General features: G+C 39.4%; 1 protein-coding gene across 6 annotated transcripts in view; it reads left to right on the plus strand.

The window, feature by feature from the left end:
* Positions 1–18,138, plus strand: part of RC3H1 (ring finger and CCCH-type domains 1) — a 91,897-nt gene that overhangs the window by 64,697 nt on the left and 9,062 nt on the right. For 4 of the 6 annotated variants that reach the window (XM_073011772.1, XM_073011775.1, XM_073011773.1 and 1 more), the window contains exons 14-19: positions 6,548–6,700; positions 11,448–11,661; positions 12,199–12,289; positions 12,427–12,559; positions 15,211–15,384; positions 17,099–17,214. In XM_073011772.1, the coding sequence (XP_072867873.1) occupies positions 6,548–6,700; positions 11,448–11,661; positions 12,199–12,289; positions 12,427–12,559; positions 15,211–15,384; positions 17,099–17,214 (881 nt within the window). The remainder of the gene's footprint in view (positions 1–6,547; positions 6,701–11,447; positions 11,662–12,198; positions 12,290–12,426; positions 12,560–15,210; positions 15,385–17,098; positions 17,215–18,138) is intronic. The other 2 variants (XM_073011776.1, XM_073011777.1) reach the window with 1 other exon arrangement.

An 18,138-nucleotide genomic window follows, 5' to 3' on the forward strand; every position in this document is an offset into this window, starting at 1 on the left:
AGACACATAAATATAGATAGTGAAAATCAGAGAAAAACAACAGTCAAATAAGATTGCTTTTTTAAAAGCTGGTTAATGTATCACAGGGCAATAACCATAATTTGAGGAGTCAACTTCTTTGTATTTCTGTACGACAGTGCTACTAGTTATGGTGAATAAGTGTTGTCTTATTATGTTAATGTCTATATGGTCTACAGTGATGTTCGTTTTTCTAGTTTTCTATTGGTAATTTTTTTGGTCAGTCCTGCTAGGGATTTATCAATTTTGTTCGTCTTTTCAAAAAGCCAACCTTTTTTTTTTTTTTTTTTTTTGAGACGGAGTCTTGCCCTGTTGCCCAGGCTGGAGTGCAGTGGTGCGATCTTGGTTCACTGCAACCTCTGCCTCCTGGGTTCAAGTGATTCTCCTGCCTCAGCCTCCCCCAGTAGCTGGGATTATAGGCATGTGCCACCACACGCAGCTAATTTTTTTGTATTTTTAGTAGAGATGGGGTTTCACCATGTTGGCCAGGCTGGTCTCGAACTGACCTCAAATGATCTACCCACCTTGGCCTCCTAAAGTGCTGGGATTACAGGCATGAGCTACTGCGCCCAGCCCAAAAAATCCAACTTTAAAGTAATTGTATTTGTTTTGTTGGTTGTACATACTGCTTTAGCTTATAGTTTATATATTTTTTTTAAATAATCAAGTAAGTTTTCTCAGGATTACAGTTGATACTATGTAAGGAACTTGTCTTTCATCCTTTGTGTATAGAATTACAATTCTAAATGTTACTAACTGACAAATCATGAATAATAAATGAAAATGGAGAAGTACATCACACATAGTAAATAATGTCTTGTTGGGTGTATGAAGGAAGTTGAAGGAAGGAATGAAGGAAGTTGAAGGAAGTATGAAGGAAGTTCTACTAAATAGAAGTTTTTCACAATATCTAGTTTTCCCATCTAAACACTTTGGATGAGTTTTCCACAAAAATGTAGGTTATTAGTAAAGTCACAACGTCTTCTATTAATGTAGTTTTATTTGTAAAGTAAAAACAGCCAGGTGTGCAGTAGTTCACACCTGTAATCCCATACTTTGGGAGGCTGAGGTGGGAAGATGACTTGAGCCCAGGAGTTCAAGACCAGTCTGAGCAACATAGACCCTATTCCTACAAATTTAAAAATAAAAATTAGCCAGGTGTGGTGGGATACGCCTGCAGTCCCAGCTTCTTGGGAGGCTGAGGTGGGAGGATTACTTGAACCTGGGAGGTCCATGCTGCAATGAGCTATGATTGTGCTACTGCACTCCAGCCTGAGTAACAAAGACCTTGTCTCAAAAAAGTTAGAGGGGAAAAAAAAAGACAACAGGTGTGATATTTTTTCAAAAATTCTTTATTAGAGTATGCCCTGGAACTTTGTTATGCTATATTGTTTTATAAGAAATGTGGAAAACAATATGACATTGTGAAAAGTGAGCAGTTTTTGGTATCAAACATAGGAAACTTTGAGGTTCAGTTGTGTCCTTCACTGTGTGATCTTTTTAAAATTACTTAGCATCCCTGAACTCTGAGGTGCAAGTTTCTTCATTTATAAATCAAACATAGGAAATACCTCATAGTGGTATGGTGAAGATGAAACATAAGGCATCTGGTATGTAGCAGGCATTCAGTAAACAATTCATATTTATTATTGTTATTTTTACTCCTAATAAAAATGATAATAATGCCTGGCTATTAAGGAACATTATCTAGTATTATTTTAGTTACTGAGATACAAAGATACATATTTAAACCTCAGTTCTGATTATAAACAACCTGAATACAAAAATTAACCAGGCATGATGGTGGGCGCCTGTAATCCCAGCTACTTGGGAGACTGAGGCAGGAGAATTGCTTGAACCCAGGAGGCAGAGGTTGCAGTGAGCCGAGATCACACCACTGCACTCCAGCCTGGGCGACAGAGCGAGACTCCTTCTCAGCAAAAATTTAAAAATAAATAAATAAAACAACCTGTGTATAATTGTACTAAATTCATACATTATGGAAATACATGATATAGAAAGAGAAGTTTCTCCAAAATCTCATTTTCTATAACCACTGTTTATTATATATTTAAACTTTTTATATATATTTCACCTTCTTTCTGTGCATGAACTAACATCTCTCTAGTAGACACATTATAATTGTACAAGTTGATGGGATACAGAGTGGTATTTCTTTTTTTTTTTTTTTGAGATGGAGTTTCACTCTTGTTGCCCAGGCTGGAGTGCAATGGCATGATCTCGGCTCACCGCAACCTCTGCCTCCTGGGTTCAAGTGATTCTTCTGCCTCAGCCACCCGAGGAGCTGGGATTATAGTCATGCGCCACCACGCCTAGCTAATTTTGTATTTTTAGTAGAGACAGGGTTTCTCTATGTTGGTCAGGCTGGTCTCAAACTCCTGACCTCAGGTGATCCACCTGCCTCGGCCTCCCAAAGTGATATGTCAATACACATATACAATATGCAATGATCAAAGCAGGGTAATTAGCATATTATCTCAAACATTTACCTTTTATTTATATTGGGAACATTCAAAATCCTCTCTTCCTTGGACAATTGTGTATGTGATAACTTGCCACTGCAAGGTCAAGGCTACAGAAATGCAGGATGCTTCCAGAAAGTTTCAGTCATCCTTTGACTGGTAGGCAGGTAGCTTTTAAGTCATTCAGAACAGTCATCCCACTTTTCTTTTCTTTTCTTTTCTTTTTTTTTTTTTTTGAGACAGACTCTTGCTCTATTGCCCAGGCTACAGTGCAGTGGCACGATCTCAGCTCACTGCAACCTCCACTTCCCTGGTTCAAGCGATTCTCCTGCCTCAGCCTCCTGAGTAACTGGGATTATAGGCATGCACCACCATGCCAGGCTGATTTTTGTATTTTTAGTAGAGGCGAGGTTTCACCATGTTGGGGTTTCCCCATGTTGGCTGGTCTCGAACTCCTAACTTCAGATGATCTAGCCACCTCAGCCTCCCAAAGTGCTGTGATTACAGGCATGAGCCACTGTGCCCGGCCAGTCATCCAACTTTTCTTTGAAGAAGAGAGCAGTGTTATATTTTAATTGTCAATTTTTACATTATATAACATTGTATAAGTAACATTCTTGTGGGCTAAATAAATATCTTCAGATTTTATTTCAAGGAAAAATGCTGGGCAGATCTGCTGTTGTCCTTGCTTTTCATATCTACAACATTGTTGACAATGTTTATCTCAAACTTCCTTTATAAATCGGCCCAGCGCGGTGGCTCACGCCTGTAGAAAAAAAAAAGCCACATCTCTTACTGCAAACCTGATGTTGTTGTTGTTGTTGTTGTATGAAGATTGTGGTTTCTTTCTTTCTTTTTTTTTTTTTGAGATGGAATGTCACACTGTCACCTGGGCTGGAGTGCAATGGTGTGATCTTGGCTCACTGCAACCTCCGCCTCCCAGATTCAAGCAATTCTCCCGCCTCAGCCTCCTGAGTAGCTGGGATTACAGGCACCCGCCACCATGCTGGCTAATTTTTTGTATTTTTAGTAGGAACGGGGTTTCACTATGTTGGCCAGGCTGGTCTTGAACTCCTGACCTCATGATCCACCCGCTTTGGCCTCCCAAAGTGCTGGATTATAGGTGCGAGCCACCATGCCCAGCCTAAGATTGTGGTTTCTTTCTTCATCAAATTGAAAATTATTTTGTTGATATTTGTTTCTTTTGTCAATCTGTCCTAGATACTTTCCATTTTATTTTGACTTCCAAGATCCTAAGTGGAAAATTTTTTTAAAAATGTTTCTATTTTCTTAAAAAAGAGACAGGGTCTTGCTGTGTTGCCCAGGCTGTTGACCTCACACTCATGGGCTCAAGCAATCCACCCACCATGCCCAGCCCACATTTTTTATGTCATTTGTAAATAAGTAAATAAACCTGAATTGAATTGGTGTATAGAAATAATGAATAAAATTGTATATAAAGATCAGTTTATGATGTTAAAAGTTTTCTTCAAAAAAAAAATAATTTTTTCAAATCAGGAAAAACAATCCTCTCTTCTAGCTTTTAGAAAATACATAGTAAATTATTAACTGTATTCACCCTGCAGGACTATAGAATGCTAGAAGTAATTCCTCCTATGTAGCTATAATTTTGTATCTATTAACCAAGCTCTGTCTCCCCTTGCCTCCCTCCATTCCCTTTCTAGTCTCTCATAACCACAGTTCCACTCTCTACTTCTGTGACTCAACTTTTTAGCTCCCACATATGAGTGAGAACATGAAATATTTATCTTTCTGTGCCTAACCAATTTCACTTAATGTGTTGTCCTCCAGGCTCATCTAGGTGGCTGCAAATGACAGGATTTATTCATATCTGAATAATATTTCATTGTATATATACCGCATTTTCTTTATCAATTCATCTGTTGCTGTACACCTCGGTTGATTCTGTATCTTGGCTATTGGTAATAAAACATGACGGTGTAAATATCCCTTCATATACTGATTTATTTTCCTTTGGATGAATGCCCAGTAGTGGGATTGTTGGATCTCTTTATTATTATTGTTATTACTTTTTTTTTTTTTTTCTTTTTGAGACGGAATCTCACTCTGTTGCCCAGGCTGGAGTGCAGTGGTGCAAACTTGGCTCCCTGCAACTCTGCCTCCCAGGTTCAAGCAATTTTCCTGCCTCAACCTCTTGAGTAGCTGGGACTACAGGCATACACCACCACACCCAACTAATTTTTGTATTTTTAGTAGAGACAGGGTTTTACCACCTTGGCCAGACTGGTCTTGAACTCCTGACCTTAGGTGATCTGCCTGCCTCGACCTCCCAAAGTGCTGGGATTACAGATGTCAACCACCTTGCCCAGCCTCATTATTATTTTTTAATAGGATCATTTAGTAAATACATCTTGGTTTTATGTCTGTTTTGCCTTTGTTTTTGTTTTTACCTAATCCATTTTCCTGGCTGTCTTTGTATAGTCAGTATATACATTTATCTCATTCATTTAAATAGCTGCATATAATACACTACAGTCAGAGATTTAAAAAAGGAGCACTCTTGGCTAGGCGTGGTAGCTCACACCCGTAATCCCGGCACTTTGGGAGGCTGAGGTAGGTGGATCAGCTGAGGTCAGGTGTTCCAGACGAGCCTAGCCAACATGGTGAAACCCTGTCTCTACAAAAAATGCAAAAATTAGCCAGGTGTAGAGGTACGCACCTGTAATCCCAGCTACTTGGGAGGCTGAGTCAGGAGAGTGGCTTGAACCTGGGAGGCAGAGGTTGCAGAGAGCAGAGATCATGTCACTGCACTTCATCCTGGGTGACAGAGCGATACACCATCTTAAAAAAAAAGCACTGTAATTGGTAGGTCATGTGTTTTAAAAGTTAGCTGTTCTATCTAAAGTTTAATACGTAGAAGAAAAATTAAAAAGCCTAAAAATTTTTTAAATAATAGTAGGACAAAGAAAAGGGAAAAGGTTATGAATAATAGAAGCAGAAGAGTGGTTGGCAATGAGTGATACTAGTGATCAGCAGACCCTGTGTCAGTGCAGAAGGCCAATAATGATGACTCAGAAAAGAGATGTTTTTAATATAGTGGGTGGCATAGATCCACTTAAATGAACCAGTACCAATGAAGAGTGGTTGACAGTGAGTGATACTACTATGTCAGTGCAGAAGGCCAACAATGATAACTCAGCAAAGAGATGTTTTTAGTATGAACACTGATACCCCTAGATATCAGTGTATATATGTCTTGTGATGAAAGAAACATTAAAGTTATAGTCCTAGCACTGCCCTATTCTGGTATAGCCTTGGTCATATCACCTGTGTTGTCTATTATGGATTTAGGAGCTTATTAGGTAGTATACGTGAAAACATTTTGAAAATGTAAAACATTTTATAGATGTGAATGTTGCAATTTTAGTGAAAATATATTAGCCTTAGAATAGCTATTCTGTTTTTAGACTGGAGAACTTATCTTGAAAAGATAAAAATGAAACATCCTTTTCATCTCATTGAATCAACCTAAGAAGCAGAATTTATTCAAGATATGAATTATTGCTATTAAAGAGATTTCAGTAAAAAGTTACTACATCATCATGTACTATAAAAATCAAAAATTTTAATGTTCTTGTTTACCTTGATTTTATTGAAAGAAACATTGAGGAGGGTCTAGCAAAACTATGGCTTGGTACATAAATGCTTAAATGTTTACTGATCTAATGAAGAAAAGGATGAGCAAACCCATAAAATCCTAGCCTGATTCCTGGGAGGATGTTGAATTACTTTTTTTTTTTTTTTTTTTTTTTTTAAACCTTCTGCTAAGGTAAAAAAAAAAACAAAAACAAAAACTGAAAGCTAAAAATCACTCTTCACTTATTTTATATTTTTCATAGCTTACAAAAATCTTCTATTGTGGCACTTAAAAATCGAATAATCATCATTATGTTGCTTCAGCACAATGTTCTAAGAAATTCCCTGCTTTCTCTGTCTTGTTATTCATAGACCCATTTCCTGTTTCTTTTTCTTTTTCTTTTTTTTTTTTCTTTCTCCATCTGTAGTTTTTGGATGAAGACTTGAAGGTAGCTGGGAAATACAAAGGAAATGATTATAGCCAATACTCTCCCTGGTCATGTGACACCATCGGCTCCTACATTGGAACCAAAGATGCAAAACCCAAAGATGTTGTGGCAGCAGGGAGTGTGGAAATGATGGTATGTGTAACAGCTAAGCAATAATTAATACAAATCAAGATAAACCAAATAAATTTTCACCCATTACCATTTAGGCACAAATAATTCAGCTTTGCTTAAGAGTTTCAGACCATATTCTATACTCTGCAATTGAGTTATCTTTAAGCAGTACAGGTTTTTGATTCATTTAGATGTAAATAAAAATCTTCTAATACTTACCGAGACAGAGCATTTATTATATTTCTGTGCAAATAGCAATTTCTCAACAATTGTTTAGTACCCAGATTAAATTATTTTACATAATTAATTAGGATCTTGGACCTCTTCACCAAATAAGTTAAAATTCTTCTTCACGGAGAATGGTGTGAACCCGGGAGGCAGCGCATGCAGTGAGCCAAGATTGTGCCACTGCACTCCAGCCTGGGCGACAAAGTAGCACTCCGTCTCAAAAAAAAAAATTCTCAAAAAAAAAATTATTTTTCACAACTCTGAAGTTTAAATAACAAAGTTGAATCTAGTGAACAAGAGTAGTATTTGAGTCAGAATTACAGCTGCTCAGCTTCAAGTGAACTCTAAGATGCTGAAATTTAATACTTGGGTTATTTTATTCTTTAGTGAAAAATCATGTAACACCAGTGTTTCTAATAACCAAGTTAAAATATTATCAAAATCTTATCTCTTTTTTTTTTTTTTTTTGAGACAGACCAGACTGGGGTGCCATGGCGCAATCTCGGCTCCCCGCAACCTCTGCCTCCCAGGTTCAAGTGATACTCCTGCCTCAGCCTCCGGAGTAGCTGGGATTACAGGCATGCACCACCACACCCGGCTAATTTTGTATTTTTAAGTAGAGACGGAGTTTCTCCATGTTGGTCAGACTGGTCTCGAACTCCCAACCTCGAGTGATCCACCCGCCTCGGCTTCCCAACGTGCTGGGATTATAGGCGTGAGCCACTGTGCCCAGCTTCATCTTATCTCTTTTTATAGAGATAGGATCGATCTTTGTCACCCCGGGTGGAGTGCAGTGATGTGATTATGGCTCACTGTAACCTCAAACTCCTGAACTCGGGAGATCCTCCTGAGTACCTAGGACTACAGGTGCATGCCACCACACCCAGCTATATTTTTTAGTAGAGATGGGGTTTCTCCATGTTGGTCAGGCTGGTCTTGAACTCCCAACCTCAAGTGATCCACCTGTCTCGGCCTCCCAAAGTGCTGGGATTACAGGCGTGAGCCACCATGCCCAGCTTCAGCTTATCTCTTTATAGCGATAGGATCGGTCTTCATCACGCAGGGTGGAGTGTAGTAACATGATTATGGCTCACTGTAACTTCAAACTCCTGAACTCAAGTGATCCTCCTGAGTAGCTAGGACTACAGGTGCATGCCCCCACACCCAACTAATTTAAAAAATTTTGTAGAGATGGGGTCTTGCTATGTTTCCCAGACTGATCTTACACTCCTGGCCTCAAGTGATCCTCCTGCCTCTCCCTCCCAAATGCTGGGATTACAAGCATGAGTTACCCTACTTGGATAGTATCTTCATTGCCTTTTTATTTTTTAAAGAAATACAATTTTCAAGAAGTATATCCCCCTGTATATATTTCCCAAGTCTCGTTTTTCTCCCTCTTTCATTCCCTGTCAGTAATCTCTATCCTGAGTTTAGTATTTATCATTTTCATGGATAATTTTATTTCCCCTTAAGACAGGATCTTCCTCATGCTGGAGTGCAGTGTCACAATCACAGCTCACTGCAGCCTCACGCTCCTGGACTCAAGTGATCCTCCCACCTCACCCTCCCAAGTAGCTGGGACACAGATGTGTGATACTATGCTCAGCTAATTTTTTTTTTTTTTTTTTTTTTTTTTTTTGGTAGAGATGAGGTCTTGCTATGTCGCCTAGGCAGAACAGGCTGGTCCTGAGCTCCTGGGCTCAAGGGATTCTCCTGCTTCTGAAAGTGCTGTAGTTACAGGTGTGTGCCAGTGCGCCTGGCCATGGATAATTTTATACTATTCCTAAACAATGTTGTTTTATATGTTTATAGACCTTATGTAAATTATACACTTCAGCTTGTATTTTCATGTTTTCACTCAGCATTGCTTTTAAATTGTGTCTTTTTTTTTTTTTTTTTTTTTTTTTTGAGACAGAGTTCCACTCTGTCACCCAGGCTGGAGTGCAGTGGCATGATCTCAGCTCACTACAACCTCCGCCTCCTGAGTTCAAGCGATTCTCCTGCCTCAGCCTCCCGAGGAGTTGGGACTACAGGCACATACCACCATGCCTGGCTAATTTTTTTGTATTTTTAGTAGAGACAGAGTTTTGCCATGTTGGTCAGGCTCGTCTCAAACTCCTGACTTCAGGTGATCTGCCCTCCTCGGCCTCCCAAAATGCTGGGATTACAGGTGTGAGCCACCATACCCAGCCCATATTTATATCTGTAGCTCAGGATTATTGATTTTAGCTACTTTTGCGAGATATTCTGTATAAATGATACCATACAATGATTTCTTTTTGTGTTAGTGGACATTTAGGCTAGTTTTGATCTTTCACTATTATGTATGGTGCTCCAACAAACATTCTTATGTATATATGTCTTCACGTGCATGAAAGTTACACTTAGAAATGGTCTTGCTGGCTGGGCACTGTGGCTCATGCCTGTAATCCCAGCACTTTCAGCGGCCAAGGCAGGTGGATCACTTGAGGTCAGGAGTTTGAGACCAGCCTGGCCAACATGGCGAAACCTCATCTCTACTAAATACACAAAAATTAGCTGGGCATGGTAGCAGGAGCCTGTAATCCCAGGTACTTGGGAGATTGAGACAGGAGAATGGCATGAACCCGGGAGGCAGAGGTTGCAGTGAGCTGAGATTGTGCCACTGCACTCCAGCCTAGATAACAGAGTGAGACTCCATCTCAAAAAAAAAAAAAAAAAAGTATTGCTGAACGGTATGGTATACCTTGACTATTCTTAACCCATTTGTCCTTATTACTCTTAACAGAGTTAGTAAGATATTATATAGGTTTTTCCTAGGTTATATAGATTTTCATGGATAAATACTTTTCCAGGTGGTTAAGAAAAGACCAATATTTGCCATAAGAAAAAGATTTGGATGCTGAAAACCACTGTAAATGAGTGAAGTGATATCTAATAGCATAAATATGATTATATGCCAGCCCCGCCCCCCCCCCCCAAAAAATAGAGTTTTAGAGGGAGAAAAAGCAAAAAAAACCTTTTTTTTTTTTTTTTTTTTTTTGCAGTAGGATTACAGAAGCATTGTTTTTAGGCTGTAATAAGGCTCTTATTGGAAAGAAATGAGGGGAAATTAGGCAGGAATGTTTGCCTTGTACTTGGCTTTCAAAAAGGGTTATTATATTAAAGTAACACAAGTATTAACAAAATAAAACTCATTTTCTTAAATCAGTAAAGAATTAAAAAGTTTGGGCCAGGCATGGTGACTCACACCTGTAACGCCAGCACTTTGGGAGGCCAAGGTGGGAGGATTGTTTGAACCCAGGAGTTCAAGACCAGCCTGGTCAACATAGCAAGACCCCATCTCCTCAAAAACGTTTTTAATTAGCCAGGTGTGGTGGTGCACGCCCGTGGTCCCAGCTACTTGAGAAGCTGAGGCAGGAGGATTGCTTGAGCCCAGGAGGTTGAGGCTCACACACCACTGCACTCCACCCTGGTGACAGAGCAAAACCCTGTCTCAAAAACAAACAAAAAGTTGCAGTCCAATCTAGAGGACTTGAAATTTGGGAGGTAATTGAAAACCTCCCAAATAGGTGAAAGAAGTCTAATCTAGTATTTCTCAAATGTTAATGTGCATACAAATTATATATTTGTGTGTCTATATATGTGTTTAACATTATATAGGGATAAATATATATTTGTATGCATATATATATATACACTAGATCATTATATATATGTATTTCTTAAAGATTGAATTGGCTTTTATTAGTGATTGATTAATCAGGAAGCATTTCGTCTATGAAATAGAAAGATGCTCTAATGAGCTAAACAGAGAAAAGGAACGAAACTCAGATTAGCTGTTTCAAAGTTATTTTCCTTATGGGACTAAAGCAGAAGGGACTTACCAGTTCTAATTGAGTGACCCTCTTATGATTGATTGCTGTGAATCTCCTGTTTTTTGGAAAACTGACGCATTTTCAAGTTCAGTTTGATTTTGTGGCATCTAGCACAAGTGATTACATTCTGCTTTGATCTGGTGTCTTGGGGCTTAGTGCAGGAGCTTAGTCCAAAACAATGGCCTCCCATAAATTTTAAAAATATATTTCTTAGGTCAGGTGCAGTAGCTCATACCAGTAATCCCAGCACTTTGGGAGGTTGAACTTGAGGCAGGAGGATTGCTTGAGCCCAGGAGTTTGAGACCAGCCTGGTCAACATAGGGAGACCTCATCTCTATAAATAATAATAAAAAAATTAGCTGAATATGGTGGTACATGCCTATAGTCCCAGCTACCTGGGAGGCTGAGGTGTGAGGATCACTGGAGCCCAGGAGGTTGAGGATGCAGTGAGCCATGATAGTGCCCCTACATTCCAGCCTGGGCAACAGAGTGGGACCCTGTCGCCCCTCACCTCAGAGGTTTAAAAACCAGTGTTACATAAAAACAACCAAAGGTAACTAATGATTTTGGTCTTACCAGTAAGAGTGTTGTACTCATCTTTAACCTTATTACAGATATAGAAAAAATTAGGTTACAGAGCGATCTGAGTGTGGGGTAGATTTCTCATTTTGCTTTTTTATCAGAATGTGGAGAGTAAAGGAATGAGGGACCAGCGATTAGATCTTCAGAGAAGAGCAGCAGAAACCAGTGATGATGACCTCATCCCATTTGGAGACCGACCAACAGTGTCTCGGTTTGGTGCCATCTCGCGAACTTCCAAAACTATATATCAGGGTGCTGGTCCAATGCAGGCTATGGCACCTCAGGGAGCTCCTACAAAATCTATTAACATTTCAGGTAAGAATCTCAAAGGTAAGCTGACCTAAAGGGTTCATAATCTTGACTTTTAGCATTAACCCTGCTCCCCATTTACTATCAGTGTTTTTAGTAATCTTGCAAGGCAGTAATTTTCAAACTTTCCATGGAATCATCCCTGTAAGAAAGGTAATATAACCCAGTGAATTTTAGGTATATAAACTGAAATTAAATGTCTATATGTGAAGCTTTCCTAATGTTTCTTCCCCATCCCACCCCCACCCCAAATAGCTTCATTGCTATTTGGAGGAATAACATTCTCATTATACAGTAATTTGGAAGAAAAACTACAAAGACTGAAAGTTCATTGGGGAAGAAACAAACATGTATCAGCACCCAGCATCATGCTGCCTGACATTTAGAAAAACAAAGTTAAAGAATTTTAAAAATCTGGCCATTTAAGGTAGATACCAGATATCTGTGTATGCAATACCCTAATGTCTTTTAGATTATGAGTACCTTAAAAGAAGAATCAAATCTGTGAATTATCTCATACCATAATAAATCATTCTCTTACAGATTATAGTCCATATGGAACCCACAGTGGCTGGGGAGGTTCTCCATATTCACCTCATCAAAACATACCTTCTCAGGGACACTTCAGTGAGAGGTATGAGTCATTATTTTTACTTGAATAGACATGTAGAAACCTTTAAAATTATGCAACTTCTTTTTGTTTTTCTGGTCAGTAATATGTTAACAAAATGAAATGTTAAAATTTACTTCACACTTTCTTTCTAACCAAAGAGAGAGAATATCTATGTCAGAAGTGGCCAGTCATGGAAAACCCCTTCCATCCGCTGAGAGAGAACAGCTACGACTAGAATTACAACAATTGAACCATCAGATTAGCCAGCAGACCCAGCTACGTGGACTAGAGGTACCAGCCTAGAGAGCCATTTTTGTTCCAATTTTTGAAGGGTTCTCAGAGATTTTAAACGGGAACTTTTGAGGCACTATGAACAAAAAACTTTAAGGTCTATTTCTTAGGAGTTAGTGTAGGTTTCCATTCTTCAAAGAATTCAATACTGGGTTTAGTTCTGGGACAATAGAAAACGTAAAATTTCTACTACCTAAGAATAGAAAACAGATTACCTAAAATTTCCCAACAGGAGCTTGTATTCCCTGATGGCACATTTAAGTTTTGTTTGTTTGTTTGTTTGTTTTTGTTTTTTGTTTTTTGAGACAGAGTATTGCTCTGTTGCCCAGGCTGGAGTGAGGGGGCATGATCTCGACTCACTGCAACCTCCACCTCTGGGTTCATGTGATTCTCCTGCCTCAGCCTCCTGAGTACTTGGAATTATAGATGTACACCACCATACTCAGCTAATTTTTGTATTTTTAGTAGAGACGGGATTTCACCCCTGTAATCCCAGCACTTTGGGAGCCCGAGGCAAGCGGATCATGAGGTCAGGAGTTAAGACTAGTCTGGCCAACATGGTGAAACCCCATGTCTACTAAAAATACAAAAAATTAGCTGGGCATGCTGCTGTGCGCCTATAATCCCAGCTACTCAGGAGGCTGAGGCAGGAGAATCGTGTGAACCCAGGAGGCAGAGGTTGCAGTGAGCCGAGATCGCGCCATTGCACTCCAGCCCAGGCTACAGTGTGAGACTCAGTCTCAAAAAAAAAAGAACTTTGACTTAAAAAATAAAACATAGTTCCAGTGTAATAAGAATAATAACACTTTTCATTTATGTAGTTCTGTACCATTTAAAAATCACTACCATGTATCTTATTTGACCCTTACAATATCCCCAATAGGTATGTTAGGCAGGTGGTATTGTCTTCCTTTTTTGATTGAAGTATATGAGTTTCTCAAAAATTGAAACATGAACTCAAGTCTTCATATTTCAGATTCAGTGTTCTTTCCATCATGCTGCCTGACACTTAGAAAAACAAAACTAAAGAATTTTAAAAATCTGGCTGGATGTGGTGGTTCGTGCTTGTAATCCCAGCACTTTGGGAGGCCAAAGCAGATGGATTGCTTGAGCTCAGGAGTTTGAGACCAGCCCGGGCAACATGGCGAAATCCCTTCACTACAAAAAGTGCAAAAATTCACCAGGCATGGTAGTGCATGCCTGTAGTCTCAGCTATTCAGGATGCTGAAGGCAGAAGGATCACCTGAGCCCAGGGAGGTCAAGGCTGCAGTGATCCCTGGATGGTGCCACTGCACTCCAGCCTGAGCAACAGAGTGAGACCCTGTCTCAAAAAAAAAAAAAAACAAGAATTTTAAAAATCTTTTAAGTATCACATAAGGAAGACCAGGTTTTGTTTATATATCATCCTTTACATTGGAACATATTCTTTGAATATGGAAAACTGAAGACATTCTAATGATAAATACGTTGTCCTTTCTGGAGGAAAAAATGGTACTGTTAGAACATTAGTCTATCTTTCTACCATAATCTTTAATAATAAGTAAGCCATCACTTTGGAGGGAAAAAAAGTTATAAGACTTTTTCTTAGTAGACTTTATTTTTAGGAAGACCAGTAGGAGATTGTTTTCGGAACATTTAGCTGACTTGTGCCCCTACGTACACAATTAGATTTAGGAATTTTTAAAAATCTATGTAATATTTAGATTTTGTCTGCTTTTGCCATTGCTTATTTACATTGATTCAAAACGTCTTGCTGATTCCTGTCACAGAAACAGAATGCTATGTTTGCTTATGGCAATCTTTCGTTCATTAACTTTTTAAAGATTCAGACCTTCCACCCAATAAGGCATCACTGCATATCCTCAAATGCATGGTTTTTTGTTTTAAAGTTTCCAGGCACATTTTCTGTCCAAAAAGACTATCAGTATTATTTAGAAACTTGCCACATATTCAACTCAGTACAGTTAAAAGTCCTTGCCATTACTAAGGTTTCAATGAAATAAGTTATAGGATTTACTTCAGAGAAAATTACCATTAAAAACAGAGGGGGAAAGATGCACACCTGTAGTTGGCTTGTTTTTCTTCCATTTCCTTCTTTTTTTTTTTTTGAGAGACAAGGTCTCACTCTGTTGCCCAGGCTGGAGTGCATGGAGTGCAGTGGCATGATCATAGCTCACTGTAATCTTAAACTCCTGGGCTCAAGTGATCCTCCCTAGTAGCTAGGACTACAGGCCCACACCACCATCCTAGGCTAATTTTTTTTTTTTTTTGTAGAGGCAAGGTCTTGATGTATTGCCCAGGTGGGTCTCAAATTCCTGGCCTCAAGTGATCCTCCCACCTCAGCCTCCCAAAGTGCTAGAATTAAAGGCATGAGCCACCATGCACAGCCAACTTCTCTTTCAAATCAGAAAATACAAGGAGCAATTTATACTTAAGATGAAATTACTGTTTACTAAATTTAAATGTCCCTGTTGTGTTCTTTTTTTGTTTAAATGGTACTCAAAGAGAACAGTGCCTTACAGTTGCATTATTTTTGTTGCAAATAGCTGAGTGATAAGCTACTTAAGGCTGTGGTGTGGAGTTGAGCCTGGTTATTCTGTGCATGGTGTGAAGTGTGTTGAGTTTTCTCTGTGCTTGGCTTTATGCACTAGGCTGTTAGTAACAGACTGGTGTTGCAGAGGGAGGCAAACACCCTGGCAGGCCAGTCACAGCCCCCACCACCGCCACCTCCCAAATGGCCTGGAATGATCTCAAGTGAGCAGTTGAGCTTGGAACTGCACCAGGTGGAAAGGGAAATCGGGAAGAGAACACGGGAACTGAGTATGGTGAGTGTTATGGTGGGAAGAGAGGGGGAAGGTGAAATGAAATCTTTCATGTGGCTCTAGAATTATCTAGAGCTACAGAATCATCACTTCAAGGCACTCTGATGAGTGGTTAATATTTAAAATAATTATCATGCGGGTGGACTACCTTACGATTTTATCATTCCCTTCCTGTCTTTTGGTTTGGGTGTGTTCTTTGTCTTAGAATTCTTCATTAACTTTTAGGGAAAACAAGGTTTTAATGCTTCTTTAATTTAAGAACTTAATGGAAGTTCTTAAATCTCTGTTTAGCATATCGATTAGGGAAGCAAATAGGATGGTGTTTACTATTTTGCAATGACAACGTGTTATATAAAGATGTATTCACCAAATAATATTCCAGCTTCGTAGCCTTTATAACAATGACCTTTTTTTGCTATGAGTGATATACAATCTGCACATTCTTTCCTTGGAACTATATCCATTAATATGCTTAGGATTTGCTTCATAGTGCACAGACATTCATTTTAGTAAATTTTGAATCTTAGGGGGTTCCTCAGGTTGCATATGATTTTTTTGTTGCATAGTTTTCATAATCTTTCTAAGCAAATAAATTGAGTGTGCAGGTTTTTTTGCTTTCAGTAAGTATGTTAAATATATTTATTGTACTTTGGTTTGCTTTTTTTGTTTTTTTGAGACTGAGTCTCTGTCACCCAGGCTGGAGGGCAGTGACGCAGTCTCAGCTCACTGCAACCTCCGCCTCCCATGTTCCAGTGATTCACCTGCCTCAGTCTCCTGAGTAGCTGGGATTACAGGTGCCTGCCACCACACCGGTGTAGTTTTTGTTTTTTTGGTTTTTTTTTTAGTTGTTTTTTTTTGAGACGGAGTCTCACACTGTTGCCCAGGCTGGTGTGCAGTGGCACAATCTCAGCTCACTGCAACCTCAGCCTCCTGGGTTCAAGTGATTCTTCTGCCTCAGCCTCCCAAGTAGCTAGGATTATAGGTGCCTGCCACCACGCCCAACTAATTTTTTAATATTTTTAGTAGAGACGGGGTTTTGCCATGTTGGCCAGGCTGATCTCGAACTCCTGACCTCAGGTGATACACCCACCTCAGCCTCCCAAAGTGTTGGGATTACTGGTGTGAGCCACCACACCCAGCCTTTTTTTTTCTTTTTTCTTTTTTTTTTTTGAGAGGGAGTCTCACTCTGTCATCCAGTGGGGGAGTGCAGTGGTACAATCTCAGCTCACTACAACCTCCGTCTTCTGGGTTCAAGTGATTCTCCTGCCTCAAGCTTCTGAGTAGCTGGGATTACAGGCGTGCACCACCACACCCCGCTGATTTTTGTATTTTTAGTAGAGATGGGGTTTTGCCATGTTGGCCAGTCTGGTCTCGAACTGACCTCAGGCAGTCCACCTGCCTCAGCCTCCAAACTGCTGGTATTACAGGGATGAGCCACCATGCCTGGCCGCCTTTCTAGGTTATCGTTTTTTTCTGTGAATTTTTTTTTCACGTTAGCTTGAGGCATTGTCTCTCTTTTTGTCCCGCTTGGTTAGTGAGCAAGTGGGTTGTATTCTGTTATGTTTTTATGTATGTCACTCTTTTAGTCTGCCAGTTTCTTTGGTTATTTTACAAAATTAAATGATTTCTGGATCATCACTTTGTATTATCTGTAATTTGGTCTCTCCCATTAACACCATTAAATAGACGATAACTGATTTTCTTTCCTCTTTCAAAGGAAAACCAGTGTTCTCTGGACATGAAAAGCAAACTGAATACAAGTAAACAAGCCGAAAATGGACAACCAGAGCCACAAAACAAGGTTCCAGCTGAGGACCTTACATTGACATTCAGGTAAAGAAAAGGAGATTTTTGTAGCCATATTAAATTACACACAAAAGAGAAATTATTGTATTATCCAGTCATATCAGAAGTACCCTCATAAACATAATTTGATTCTTAAAATATCATTATTCTGTGTACATTAAGAATATTTTTGCAGCCAGGCGCAGTGTCTTACGCCTGTAATCCCAGCACTTTGGGAGGCTGAAGCGGGCGGATCACGAGGTCAAGAGATTGAGACCATCCTGGCCAGCATGGTGAAACCCCGTCTCTACTAAAAATGCAAAGATTAGCTTGGCATGGGGGCCTGTGCCTGTAGTCCCAGCTACTTGAGATGCTGTGGCAGGAGGATCACTTGAACCTGGGAGGGGGAGGTTGCAGTGAGCCAAGATTGTGCCACTGTACTCCAGCCTGGCGACAGAGTGAGACTCGGTCTCAAAAAAAAAAAAAAGAATATTTTTGCATAAATCTGGAGTTACAAAACTTAGATCCAAGGTTGAATTATCTATTAATACCTAACACAGGAAAATTTCTGGTTATGTTTCCATCTTCCCCTTGTTTTTAAATCTATTTCAAAGATAGCCTTGTATCTTTACATTATAAAAGTACTATATGCTCAATGTAAAAAAAATAAAGTCACCCCCCCATCTTAAATATGTTATAAAAAATTAGCTTTAGGAAATCGAAAATTTTAGAAAAGGGCAAATTTTTAAATTGCCTGTAATACCAATATTCAGAGATAACTCTTATTAACATTTTGGAGTATTACATTATCTTTCCAGTCTTTTTTTTTTTTTCTTTTTTTGAGATGGAGCTTCACTCTTGTTGCCTAGACTGGAGTGCAATGGCACGATCTCGGCTCACCACAACCTCTGCCTCCCGGGTTCAAGCAATTCTCCTGCCTCAGCCTCCCAAGTAGCTGGGATTACAGGCATG

The sequence above is a fragment of the Chlorocebus sabaeus genome, chromosome 25 (genome assembly GCF_047675955.1).
Source record: "Chlorocebus sabaeus isolate Y175 chromosome 25, mChlSab1.0.hap1, whole genome shotgun sequence".
Lineage (NCBI taxonomy): Eukaryota > Metazoa > Chordata > Mammalia > Primates > Cercopithecidae > Chlorocebus > Chlorocebus sabaeus.